Consider the following 13399-nt stretch of genomic DNA (forward strand, 5'->3'; position numbering starts at 1 on the left):
ATCCCACTGCTCCCCCTGTGTTTTGCTCCCCCTGGGCACGTGTGGCTGGAGCAGGGGGTGCAGGAGGGAGGGGAGTGCAGGCCGTGCCCCAGAGGAGCCAGGATCTGCACCCAGGTGCTGCCACCCCAGCAGCATCCCCAGCTGCCTTCCCGCCGGGGCGCGGCTCCCCGTCCCGTCCCAGCCCGTCTCATCCCGTCCCGCCTCATCCTGTTCCATCCCGTCCCGCACCGCACCCCCCAAAGAGGGGGAACCACAGACACCCCCCGGGGGCAGGCGGGCTCCCGGCTGCAGGGATCCCGTCGGGAGCCTCGCCCGCCTCCCCCGCGCACCCCCGGGCGCTCGCCCCGCCGGAGCTGGGCGCCCGCAGTGGCCGGAGAGTGTGCCGAGACACGCGTGTGGCTCTGCCCGGTGTCTCCGGGGACCGACCCAGACATTCCCTGCTCCTGGCTGTTTGTTTTATCTGCAAATTGCTGGCGCAAATTGCCGCGGCTGCTGCAGGGCCTTGCGCGGGGTCGGGAGATGCAAGCCGCAGGCATCGGTGGCTTTGGGGACACGCGGCAGAGGACAGATTCCCTGCCAGGCTGCCAGCTTCCAAATAAGCCCCAAATCCCAGTGGGGACGTGACAGCGTGGGGCAGAGACCCCCTGGAATGCCGGGACAGCGCTGCCAGCCCGAGGGCATCCGCGCTGGCAGCGAGCCTGGAGAGCCGGCGCCTGTCCCGGCTTGTCCCAGACCACCCAAAAACCGGTGGGAAGGCGGCGCCTGACTCACAGCCGTGTTTTGGAAGCCGAAATCTCCCGCTCATCACAGGAGCTGCCGTTGCCGCCGCAGCCCGTGCCCGCGGGCTCGGCACGGAGCCACCCGCCAGCGCTCCGGGGCAGAGCCTGCGGGGCCGGGCAGCACCGGGAGCTGCCCCGGGCAGGAAGCGCTGCCGGCGGCCGGGGAGGAACCCAGGCCACACACCACCGCCTGTGGTGGCACCTAGAAAGGCATGGGCAGTGGTTTGAGAACTCCCGGACACCCACCCCCAAAAGGAGGGGGATGCTGCTGAGCTGGGCGAGCAGAGAGGGGCTGCAGCAGAGCCCCCCGGGGTTATCTGAGGTGTCTTTTCCAAACTAAATGGTTCCTCGATTCTCTGATGCGCTGCCGGGCTGGTGGTGGCTCTGGGGGGACTGGCCGGGGGTCGGGGGCTGTGCCACCCCCGGCACAGGGGATGCAGCCCAGGGGGATCCGGCAGCAGTTCCTGTGGAGCTCAGCACGCCAAGCCGCAGGCTGCTGCCCGGGAAACATCCCACATCGGGACCCAATTACCGGCAGGAATTGTTTTGTGAAATACCAAACCCTCATGGCACGGCCCGAGATTGGGAACAGATTTATCTGCCGAGCGGGTTGCTCTTCCCCGCTCTCCCCTTCCCTCCCACCGCCCAGAGCAGCCTCGGCTGGGCTGGAAAACCCCAGCAGGGAGCTGGAGCAGGGGGGATGCAGCTCCCCACATCCCCAAAACCCTGGTGTGGATGCACAGCCACAAGGAGAACGAGGTTTCCTGCGATCCCAGAACATGGCAACAAAACCGGACACGCAGCACTGTTTATTCTGGTTTTTAATTGTAATCCAAATCATAACACAGCCGTAAAATGCCCCAACAATATGGAATAGGGAATGTGGATGTTCCCAAAGCATCTACCTCGGGGGTCAGAACCCAGTCATACAAAAATAGAAAATAAGGTATTTTTATATATAATATATATATATGATATTTATATAAAGTCGAGAGCTTTTTGGTGTCAGAGCTGAGCTGGTATTTACACAGGTGACAACGGAAGAAATGAGAGAAGGAGTAAAAATAAATACAGGTGTGGGCAGAGCAGGGGGTGCGGGGCCACGGGGGGGTCCTGGGGGGGGACAGGGCCAGCTCCCCCCGCAGCCCAGGCTGTGCCCAGAGCTGTTCTGGCAGGCAGGGATTAGGGGGGGCTGGGGGCAGCTGCCCTGGGTGATGGGCTGTAGCAGGGGCATGGTTGTGCCCCCCAGCCAGGGCTGCCACTGCCCCAGCCCTCCGGGCACCGGCGTCACCTCCAAGGATGGTGGGAGCCTGGTCTGAACGGGCCTAGGAAAACCTAAACTGAAATCCATCTGAACACACACATGCTGAAACTTTAGGAGACAATAACATACATATGTTTTTTATATTTATATATATAAAAATATATATCTATCTCTCTCCAATCTGATGCAGCGTGCACTGCCTTTCCTGCCACTGGCAGCTGGGGCCGAGCCCCTCGGGGAAGGCGAAAGTGCAGATTCCCTCTAGACCTCGAGCTCCTGGCCAGAAACGTCAGCAGAGTACCGAGAATTAATCCAAAAATAAATAGGCCCAGGGCTGCCGGCCAAGGACACGTGGGGGGGGCCCACGGACACCCCTCCCCACCGCACTGGCAGCAGGGGAGGGCACTGACCACTCTGCCAGGTACCAGAGCATCCCTGGGCACCTCGGCCTGGCTCCGGCCGTGAGCCCCCTGCCCTGCTCCCTGGCCGGCAGGATGGGAATCGAGCCCCCTGCGACTGCTTAACATACACAGGGATAAATAAGGACCTTTTTATCTTAATAAATATCAGGTATATGGTTTGTACAATATACACATAATGCCCCTGTCTCCCAGCTCGGCCGAGCGACGATTCACACGTAGTTCTCCTCCACACTGTCCGTCTCTGCGGAGAATTTGGCCGCAGCTGGAAACAGAGGGAAGCGGTGAGGGGGGCGCGGGGGGCGAGCAGGCGCCGGGGGTCCGTGCCCGCTGCCCCCTGCCCCTCCCTGCTCACCTGAGCAGCTGCCGTAGTGGCGCACGCCGATGGAGCGGCCGCGGTGGCAGGTGGCTCGCCGCAGGTGGCACGCCGAGGGGTAGGTGACGTTGTTGTTGCCACACAGGGCGTGGTCCAGGCTGGTGGGCTCGGGGCAGGGGGCCGTCCGGCACATCACGCAGTGGGCGCTGCCTGTCTGGTCCACCACGCAGGTGTGCGTGCCAGGGCACACCACGCTGGAGCAGGACTCTGCAGGGAAGCACAGCGTTGGAGTGACCCCAGGGACGACCCCAGGCTTTGGGCATCATCCCAGGAAAACCCAATCCCCTCCCTCCTTTTGCTACCAGGGGCCAAACAGAGCCAGAGGGTCCTGATCCCCCCACCAGCGCCGTTCCCAAGGGCAGGGGCTGGCAGGGCCCGGCATCCTGAGCACAAGGGAGCTCGTGACCTTGAGTCCCCAGGCTCGGCCTGGCCAGAGCTTTGCCAGGCGGGAGGAGCCGAGCCCAGCTGCAGCAGCGGAGCGCGGGGCCGAGCCCGCAGCGGGACGCGGCTGGGCCAGCGGCCGCACGCAGGTGCCTTGGCAGGGAAGCAGCAGCCACCGCGGCCAGGCTGGCAGCTGCCGTGCTGGCCCCGGCGAGAGGGAAGGGCAGGGTCACCCTGGAGCAGAGCCAGCGCTGGAATGAGGGCGCACGGGGGTGGAGGGAGCCTGAGCAGCAGGATCAGGCCCTGCACGGGGCTCTGCTGGGGAGGGTGGAGGCTCGTGCACCCCCATCGTCCCTCCACCCTCCTCTCTTTCCCTGATGGATCGGAAGATTTGGCATCTGCAGCTCCCAACTCCCATTTCTTGCCCCACGTTTCCCTGCGCAGCCCAGAGCTCGACAGGCAAAGCCTTCCAGAAAGGAGGGCTGGAAAAATAACCATAATCCTTCTGACAGCTCTTGGCAGGGCTGGGTGGATCGCTGCACTCTTTACAAAAGAGGAAAAAAAGGGGCTTGACGTTTGTAAATGACATTTTAGGGACTGTTACTGCTCAGTCTGAGGCAAGGCCAAACCCCGTTGCACCAACAAGCTCTAATGTCCCCTTAAGGAGCAGTGACACCCATGTCATGCAGAGCCCTGTACCAGGACAGACCCTCCCTCCTTGTACCACAGGGAATGGGGACAGGACGGGGACAGGATGGGGATGGGACGCACTGGGGTAGGGGCACGACTGCACCTACTTTTGCATTTGCCCTGGTACATCACTTCGAGGTCGGGGTGGTCTCTGCACTTGGCTGTCAGCAGGTCACACTCGTCCCGGTAGGTGTAGCCATCGGAGCCGCAGACCTGCAGCTTGCGGGGCAGGCTGGAGCAGTCGGGGGCACAGGCACACTGGGGACGCCCGTGCTTCATCTTGCAGACCTTGTCGGGGCCGCACACCACCCCCTCGCAGCTCTCTGGGGACAGAGAGCAGCAGCGTGTGAGTGAGCGCCCGTCACCCACCGGGGAAGGCTCCGTCCTGCCCAGCCCCACAGTGTGACACCAGGCGGGACAGGGTGTCCCCCTCGTGGTCCCAAACGCCCCCCGGGACACGGCAGGCGTGCTGACGCCGAGCTGTCCCAGCAGCATCTGGATCTGCTCAGCCCTGCCGAGGAGCAGGTCGTTGGCTGCGGCTCCACGCAGTCCTGCAGCGCTCGCCCCAGCCGGAGCCCCGGCTCCGCTCAGCACCAGCTCACTCCTTCCCATCTATTTATTCTTTGGAAGGAGACGTTTCATTTTCTTGTGCAATGGAAAAAATCTATCTCTCCAAGGCCTCAGTTCCTGCAGAAGGAGCCGGGCTCCGCGAGCTGCCGGGGCGATGGGAATGCCCAGCACACAATGCCCGGCCCTGTCTCGCTCCGGGACTGGAACACAAGAGCTGGAGGCAGCAGCCAGCGCCCGGCCCCACACAGGCAGATGCTTTGTCCCCCCAGGTCACCTCCCGGCCAGCGCGGGGGCCAGGTTCAGGGGGTTCTGCCAGTGCCCCAGGACCGTGCCCACGCCGGCGGGGATGGAGCGGGGCTGCCAGCCCCAAGCAGGGGCCCATGCTGGTGTCAGGGACACTGGTGGCTCTGCAAGGACAGGCAAAGGGGTCAGCAGCAGGGATTTTCCTTTGGATTCCCCTTTGCCACCTAAAGCAAACATCCCTCACCCCAAAAACGCCCCCATAGCTGCCAGATCACAGGCACTGCTGGGACCCAGCAGCACCCACCAAGAGGAATGCAGGGCAGGACAAAAGGCTTCCCAAAATGGGGATTCACCCCCGGCAGGACGGATCCCCGCAGACAGGGTGTGTGCTGGGAGCTCTGGAGGCACAGAGGGGGATTTCCCTGGGGAGAGGGGCCACCTTAGGAGATATGGAGGAGAAGGGGGAAAAAGAGGAGGATGAGGAGAAGAAGAAGGAAGGAGGGGAAATTCCCTGTCTGCTTGGCCTGGCTGTCACTGGGGGAAATTCCCTGCTGGGAAACACTTTCCCATTTTGCTCCCTGATTTCTATAGCTGGGGCATGTCCCAGGAAAGAGAACGCTGAGACTGGGGGACCCCAGGACAGAGCAGGGCAGCTCCACGTCCCAGGGCTGCCAGAGCAAACAAGACCCTATCACCTTCCACTGCGAGATGTTGCCAGCAGTGCAGAATCCAATCATCCAGACTATCCCAGCAAGGGATAGTTGGAGCAGTTGGAAAACCCGCCTGTGACCCCAACCCTGCAGCCTGGCTTCCCCCTGCACTGGCTCCTGTGGGGGGACACCGTGTCCCCAGCAGCTGGAGCCAGGAATTTCACCTCCCCCCAGAGACCCATCTGCAGAGCCCCCAGGGTCAGGCCAGCACCATCCCTGGCCGCCTTTATCCTGGAGTAACCTCTCCCAGGCTCGCAAGGCCGGGGAGTGGGAGCACAGCTCCTCTCATCCGCCCTCTTCCAAGGCCTCTGGAGCCTGGTGAGGAGCAGCACCAGCTCCATCTGGATGGGACAGGCAGGGGCTGCCTGAGGGTGGGGGGTTGTGGTGCACGTGCTGGCCAGGCTCTCCAGCGGTTTCCTCAAAGATCCTCCTGCCAGACACCAGCAAACCCCAGGAACCACAGCCCCCACCATGGTGTGTGGCCGCTGTCAGCCCTCCCCAGGTCCCCCAGAGTGGGGGGACAGAGGTAAGCGAGGTGAGGGCAGCCTCCTGGTTGAGGGCTGCCTGTCCCCACTGCAGTTTGCCTCCAGCACAGGGGAGCCCCTGGAGAGGGTCCCAGTGCTCCCAGCTCCCTCCAAGCAGGGATGGGGCCGGGGCCAGGATCTCAGTCAGCTTTTGGCTGGCACAGCGTGCAGCCCCAAGCCGCAGCAGGACGGGCCTGAGGAGCTGCCATTGCAGCAGTGCTGAGGGGTGCAGGGAGCCGGGGGAAGTGGTTTTGTTAAAAACCTTTTCCCCTTTAAGCAAATAACAACATGACCTTCCAAAGGCCTGCTCCTGCCTCCTGCGGGCAGCAGGTCCTTGAGCGTGTTCTCACACAGCCACGCAAGTGCTGGAGGAGCCGCAGCTCCGGCACACGCCAAAACATCTGGCGGGGCTGGAACTCACAGCTGGAGAGTTTCCACTTCTGGAACTGCCCGTTACATAAAGCCATTTCACACACGCGCTGGGAGGAGCGAGGGGCAGCGGAGGGGAAGAAATAGATCTTTTTTCCTTAGAAAAAACTGACGAAGTTTCCTTCTGAGCAGCCGTGGTGAGGGCAGGGGAGGGAGGCCCCAGCGCAGAGGGGTTAACTTGGGAACAGCCAGCTCCAGATCCTCTCCCTGCACTTGGCTGCCCGGCCAAGACCTGGGTCATGAATCCCTCTCCACTGGGAGAGCAACTAAAATACACTCAAAACGAGAGCAGCTGAGGGACACAGGCTGTCCCGCCAGCCCTGATCCACAGCAGCATCTGTCCAGGAGCTGCAGCAGCAGGAGCATGGGGTCAGCAGTCCCTGGGGTCCCTGTGCTGTCCCAGACCACCAAGGAGAGCCCTTCTGGTGAGGGGCAGCCCAGCTCTGTGCTGCTGCAGGGCTCTGAGTCTTGCCCCCAGGGCTCCACATGGGGAGAGCTCAGCCCCACGGCAGCCCCTGAGCCCCCAGCCTCCTCACCTTTGCAGGGGTGGCAGGTGACCAGCCCCAGGAAGCCCAGCAGGCTGATCTTGTTGCCTGGGTAGGTGTAATTGGACCAGGCCACGTCCACGTTGCCGTTGGCACAGCATTCCTCCCACGTCACGCCTGTCTTCAGGATCATGGTGCACTTGGCCTCCTTCCCCTGCTGCAGCCAGCAGATTCCACCTGTGGGGAGGGCAGAGGGTGAGGGATCCCTGCTGTGCCAGGACCCCTGTGAAGGGCAGTGAGATCCTGGCTGTGGCTGGACATTGGGGCAGAGGCACAGGGACCACTCCAGAGCCTGAGACAATTTGGGGAACCTAGAGATGCTCTGAGCTGGCTCCTGTGGCACAAGAGCTGTCCCAGAGAGGCATCCCCAAGGGTCCTTGGCCTGGCAGCTCAGTGCCCCCACGGCCACCCCAATGCTGCTGCCAGCCCTCTCCTGCCAACAGGCTCCAAATCCAGCGCTTGGAGCACAGGGATGGACCAGTTATCCCAGCACTCCCCGTGATGCTCTGGGAGATGCCGAGCTTGCCAGCCAGGATCTGGGCTTGTAGCTTGCCTCTCCCTGCTTGCCTGGCCCCACAGCGAGGGGGTCCCAGCCCAGGGCAGCAGACAGAGTGGGGCCAGGGGTGGCTGCTGTGAGGGCTGGATCTCCTGGCATGTGCCAGAGAGGGATGGAACTGTTCCCTGACACGGGAGCCTGACACCCACGGCCTCTGTAAGGAGCATCTGAGCCAGAGGCTGGAGCACAGGACACTTGCCCCAGCCCTTGGGTCTGGGCCAGACCCGCGGCACTGATCCCTCTGACTCAAAAGCCTGTTTGTTCCGTGACCCACCAGCGAATCAGTTCGATTTTTTTTTTCCTTTCCTTTCTTTTTTTTTTTTCTTTTTTCTTTTTTTTTTTTTTTGTGAGTGATTTCTTTGCAATTTCCGCCTCTGCAAACCAGCCTCTTGTGACGCTTATTTGGGTTCGTGCTCTCATTAGCTGTGCTTGAGGTTTGCTAAACGGCGAAAGATGGAAGGGAGGGATGGGGGCAGGGACGGGTCTTGCGCTGCCAGGCGGGAGTCGCTCCTCTCCTAAGCGGGATTCACCCGGCTCCAAAGCGCCCTAGACCCCCCGTGCCCCCCTCTTTCCCCACGCACACGATTCTGGTCGGGTCACAAGCCCAGGGGGCTCCCAGCCCGGCTGGATGGATGGAGCAAAGCCCCGGGAAGCCGCGCCCGGACACCTCGGGCAGCACCAGCCGCTCCCGCACGCGGCTTTATCCTGCACGGATTTGTCCAATTGCTCTTCCAATTCTCTCAATTTCCCGTTACAACACCGCGCGGCCCCCACTCCCCACGGAACACTCGGCATCGTGCGAGGGGAAGGTGGAAACTCCCGCGCCGCTGCGGGAAAGGCGACACCGGCGGCACCGGCGGCACCGGGCGCCGGGAAGGGCTGACAGAGCCCCGCTCCGGGCTCCCGGGACCGCCGCTCCCGCTGTCCCGACACCGCCCAGGCACGACCAAAGCCGCTAGCACCGGCAGCGGAACCGGGAGGGTCCAAGCTCCGAGCTCCGCACCCCGGTCACGGAGCGGCCCCGCCGCCGGCCCGTCCCACCGGGGGCACGCAGCCCCGAGCCGGCTGCGCCGCCCGGGAGCGCGGATCCCCCGGGACGCACCGGCGGCGGGATGCCGGGGCAGGGACGCGGCCGCGGGACCCGCCCGACGGAGGCACGGCGGCGACCGGGACAGCCGAGCGGCACCGCCGGGCACCGGCAGCCGCCGCTCCGCCCGGTGCAGCGGGTTCGCGCCGCGCCGAGCCCGGCACCCGCCCGCCGGGGCGGGACACCGGAGCCCGGGGCTGCCGCCCCATCACGGCGCCGCGACCCCGGGCCGGGCCGAGCACCTGCCGGCGTTACCGGCGTTACCGGCGTTACCGGGACCCCCGGCGGGAGCGGGACCCCCGCGGCTCTTACCGTGCGCGGCGGCGGGGCTGCAGAGCGCCAGCAGGCAGAGCGCCAGCCGCAGCGGCATGGCCGGGCCGGGCGGGGACGGGCCGGGACGGGCCGGGGCGCTCCGGTGACCTGTTGCTGTGAGGCGGCGGCGGGGCCGGCGGAGCTATAAAGCGGCGGGGCGGCGTGAATCACCGGGCGGGGCGGCGCGGGGGGGCCGGGGCGGGGGCAGCGGCGGTGGAGTCGGGGGGCAGCGAGGGGGGGAGGCGGTGAGGGTCGGAGCGTCACCGAGTGGGCGGTGGGTTGGGGGGGGTCGTGTCCGTGAGTCCCCCGGAGAGGGCGGGGACGGGCGGCCCGGCGCTGAGAGGGGTCGGGGGAGGTCTGGGGGTGCCCTCCGTGATCGGGGGGGAGCGGAGCAGTGTCTGGACACACCCCGAGGCGTGGGGGACCCCAGAGCGCTCCCCTGCCCGAGCCTGTGCCTTCCCCACCCATCCCCGCACGAAGCTGGAGCTGCCTCCTCCCCGAGCAGCCCCGGCTGGCAGCAGGGGCACGGTGTGGGCTGTCTCGTCTATGGCTCCTTTCATCTCTGCTCCCCAAACACTCCCACGGCTCGGCTGGTACCCAACAACACTCCCAACGCACAGAGGGAAACTGAGGCACCACCCTGAGCCTTGCCGGGCGAGGAGAGGAAGGAGCAGAGCTGTGGGGACATACCCCTGTGGCACGTGCTGCCCCTGTCCTCCACAGATGTCCCCATCACCACGAGGACTGCTTCATCTGGCTCCTGCACAGCTCCCTGGCTAGGCCAGCACTGCCAGGCTTTCTGGGGCTCCCAGGCTTTGTGGGGCTCCTACAGGACCGGGAAGGGCAGCAAAGAACCCACGGCAAGCCAGCTCAGGCTTGGCCTTGCTCCTCGCTTGGTGCCACCACAAAGAGATCACCCATCTGTCTGAAGGGGGTTCAGGATGCACCAGGGACTGTCACCCCGCTCCTGAGGCAGAGCTTGGGGGGCACAGGGCTCTCTGCCACAGCGCAGGGCCCTCTCCAGCCCCAAGCCCTGTCCAGCTCCCGGCCTCGCAGCTGAGGAACGTTTCACCCCGTGCACTGGCCCCAGCTGAGGTCATGCTTTCAGCAGGGCTGAGCCGGGCTCTCTCGGAGAGGGGCCCTGGCCGCAAGGCCCACGGGAGCCTGCACCACCCCTCCTGGCTCTGAGTGGTGCCAGCACAGCACGAGCAGCTTGGTTTGGCGTGGGATGGGGCTGGACACAGCTCTGGTCCTGTGGGACGTGGAGCAGCCTGGGTCCCACGACGCGGGGAGCGGGTGCAGTGCCACGTGCCAGCACGGACAGAGAGCAGTGTCACCGTCCCTGCACATCTCCATCCCTCCAGCCAGCAGGCAGCCTCTCACCAAGCCAGATTTTCCTTCCTTTCTCCACTTACAACCCTTTACATCCCCAGGGAGGGGTCAGGAATGGGGAGGGCAGGAGCCCTGCAGAACCTCCTGACAGCGTGTGGGGTGACAGCAGTGCTGACTGTGGCACAGCAGAGGGTCCTGGGGGGAAGCACAGAGCCAGCAGCCCCTGGGCACCAGGCTGCCAGCGTGCTGCTGGCCCTGGCGCTGCCCCTGGCCTGTCCTGGCTGCCGTGACCCAGGCTGGCTCGGCCGCCTCGGCGCGGTTGCCCATGTAAGGGCAGAGGGCTGGGGAGCCAAATGCACAGAGGGATGTCCGAGAGCCAGTGGGTGGTGATGCACTCGCTCACTCACACGCTCCAGGATGCGAGAGGAGCTCGCGGAGGCCAGGAAGGGATTTTCCTTGGCTGGGAGTGGGGTTGCACAACCGCAGGCTCTGGCAGGGAAGGGGTCAGACCTCGCTCGGAGCAGCAGGCGCTGCTGCATCTGTAGGGGAGCAGCCAGGCTCCTGATGTAAAGGCAGGAGGAGTCTGGTGGCCAGAAGGGAAGTGGATCCCTGAGCCAAAGGGTGCTCAGAGTCCTGATGAGGCTGCCCTGCTGCCAGGAAAACCATGCTGGGGGCTCTGCTTGCCACTGTCCTGGCTGTGGCTGAAGCAACTTGCCTGTGCTGATACCACAATGCTGTTCTCAAGCAAAGCTGGGAACAAAATTCCACTGGCCAGGGTGATACTGTCTCCCTGAACCCCACGGACACCCCAGGGTGTGACTGAGCCCCAGCAGCACCCACGGGGTGAGTGGGGCGAGGAGCTGGCCTGGGAGCTGCAGGAAAGCAGCCCTGCAGCACCCAAGGGGAGACAGAGGAACCCCTGGGCCAGAGCTGAGGGCGGCTGGAGGCTCTGGAGCGGGGACAAAGGAGCCCTTTGGAGCACAGTGAATGGTGGCTTCACATCTGATCTTTCCTCTGGGCGCTGGTGCCACGCTGGGTCAGGGCTGCAGCAGGATTTCGGGACAAGGTTCAGACCCAAACATTCTCCCCACAAACCCCAGCTGCTGCACGCTGCTGCTGGGCTCCTTTAAGGAGGGAATCTCGCCTCCCTCATCAGTTCAGGCTAATTAAACTCTGCTAAACCAATTAGAGCTGCAATTTGCAACAAGACAGTTCTATTGAGAAGAAGAGCCCAGGGTCAGGGCAGAGGTTTCATACCGCCGGCGTGGATCTGCGGGCAGGGTTGGCCAGGGCCCTGCATGTTGCCATTTCCCCGTCGGAGCGAGGTGATCCCGGCCCCTTTCCTCTCCTCACCGCACTGCGATGCCCCAGTTTCTCTCTGCTGCTGCCAAACACCGCGGTGGGGAGCGGGGCTGCTGCTGGGGGCTCCACAGCCCCAGCTCAGGTTTATCCACGGCACCCTCGGGGACAGGCTCAGCCCAGCGTGCAGCCAGCGAAGGGGGACAGGGCTGAGGCTCGGTCACATCCCCCGGAGCACGTGGCGAGTGGCCAGGGCGAGGCGTGAGCCCAGGGCACGGCCCCGCCGCCGCTGCCGGCAGCGCTGAGCCTGCGGCGGGATTTTCTCCCGTATCCTCACGGCTCCAGCCCGGTGAATGGACTCAGGGTTTGTTTGGGGAGAGAGTGTCAGGACGGCACCTTGATGGGCTCACTCCACCCCCAGCGCTGACACGGAGCTTCGCCCCGCGCCCCGGGGCGGCAGCGTCACCGCTCCGTGCCTCAGTTTCCCCATCTGCTGAGGAGAGATAATGCTCCTCTGCTTGATCCTGCACTATCTCCCAGGAAGGTTGCAGGGATTAGTTTGCTAATGTTTGCAAGGAGCTTTGAAGATGAAAAGCCGTGAACAAATGCCAAGAAGTGCTGAGCTGGATTCTCCTCGCCAAGTAATCGTTTCATGTTGCTGGGACACTTCCACTTCTGTGGCTGAAGGAAGGCAGGGCGGGAGCGCCAGCGTTCAGGGAGGGCTGGGAGCCTGACATACATTGCCAAGACCTGCCCCTCCACATCTGATCACCCATTCTGTTTGATTCCTGATCAAATTCTGATCCCTCCAGCATCCCCAGCACCCCACAGCACCACAGGAAGCATCACCCTGGGGGGCTTCACTCCCTCTCCCCTTCTCAGAAATGTCATTTTCTCCAGTGCTTTGGGTGCCCCCAGCAAGAGCTGCACTTGCCCAACGCCCCTTCTTTTCAAATCTTTGGTCTCAGCGCCACCAGCTCTGCCCTGAACTGGTGGGAGATGCTCTGAGCTCTGTCCATGCTGGGGAAATGCCAGTGCTGGGAGCCAGGAGGTGTAAGCAACACGGAGCAGGGACTGGGAAGGCTGGGATGTGGGAAAGCAGCGACCAGAGCCAGCAAGGTCATCCCATCCCACCCCACCCCATCCCATGGCTCCTATCCCATGGATCCCACCCCATCCCATCCCATCCCATCCCATCCCATCCCATCCCATCCCATCCCATCCCCTGGATCCCATCCCAGCCTGGAGAAGCCACCAGAGTGTCCCTCTCAGCCAGGAGCAGCTCGTGGCTCCAGTTCCACTCCTCCTGTCCACGCCGATTTCCAGCCGCCTTAGCAAGATCCTTATGGGCTGATCCCGCTGCCCACATGGCTGATCCCCGTGGGGCTGGCCTGGCGGTGACACAGGCTCTGTGTGCGTGTGTTTGTGTGTGTTTGTGTGTGTTTGTGTGTGTTTGTGTGTGTAAACAAGCCGTGAGTCAGCGCCGGCGGCCGTGCGGGCTCCCAGTGCGAACGCCGCGGCGGTGAAGGGCAGGAGAGAGGCGAGCCTGGAGGGAAGAGCTGGGAACGTCGGGCAACCGTGTGGGGCTGAACCGGGTCCAGCACACCAGGAACACCTCCCGGGCCATTAAAGGCTGCTGGCTCCTTGGTGAGGCTGGAGGAAGCAGAGCTGCACCGGGAAGGGCAGCGGCCGCTCCTCTGATCTTCGCTCCCGGAGCAAGGTGCTGCTTGTTGGGGTGGGACACGTGGGCTGGTGGCTGCTGCCATGCCAGCCATACCACAGACCCCACTGGCACTGCAATCCCAGCCTTGCCAGCCTGGTGGATCCCACCCCACGGGCCTCTAAAGAGCAGAGCCACCACAGGTCACATCCTCCCCAGAACC

At 63.9% G+C, this 13399-nt stretch overlaps 1 protein-coding gene across 1 annotated transcript; it reads right to left on the reverse strand.

Annotated features, from left to right (window-relative positions):
- Positions 1-1582: 1582 nt before the first annotated feature.
- Positions 1583-8983, reverse strand: FSTL3 (follistatin like 3). Its single transcript, XM_064396159.1, has 5 exons — positions 8886-8983; positions 6922-7107; positions 4017-4232; positions 2818-3045; positions 1583-2727 (listed from the first exon to the last, which is right to left on the reverse strand). Exons 1-5 carry the CDS (start codon positions 8941-8943, stop codon positions 2675-2677), a joined length of 741 nt encoding a protein of 246 aa, XP_064252229.1. The 5' UTR covers positions 8944-8983; the 3' UTR covers positions 1583-2674.
- Positions 8984-13399: the final 4416 nt, after the last annotated feature.

The sequence above is a fragment of the Passer domesticus genome, chromosome 21 (genome assembly GCF_036417665.1).
Source record: "Passer domesticus isolate bPasDom1 chromosome 21, bPasDom1.hap1, whole genome shotgun sequence".
Lineage (NCBI taxonomy): Eukaryota > Metazoa > Chordata > Aves > Passeriformes > Passeridae > Passer > Passer domesticus.

What these genes read in the sequence shown, in the direction of transcription:
- FSTL3 (XM_064396159.1), bottom strand. Translation starts at nt 8,943, where the DNA reads ATGCCGCTGCGGCTGGCGCTCTGCCTGCTGGCGCTCTGCAGCCCCGCC. An exon ending in CAGCCCCGCCGCCGCGCACG is followed by an intron (nt 7,108 to 8,885) that starts GTAAGAGCCGCG and finishes CCCTCCCCACAG; the next exon opens with GTGGAATCTGCTGGCTGCAG. An exon ending in CCACTACGGCAGCTGCTCAG is followed by an intron (nt 2,728 to 2,817) that starts GTGAGCAGGGAG and finishes CTCTGTTTCCAG; the next exon opens with CTGCGGCCAAATTCTCCGCA.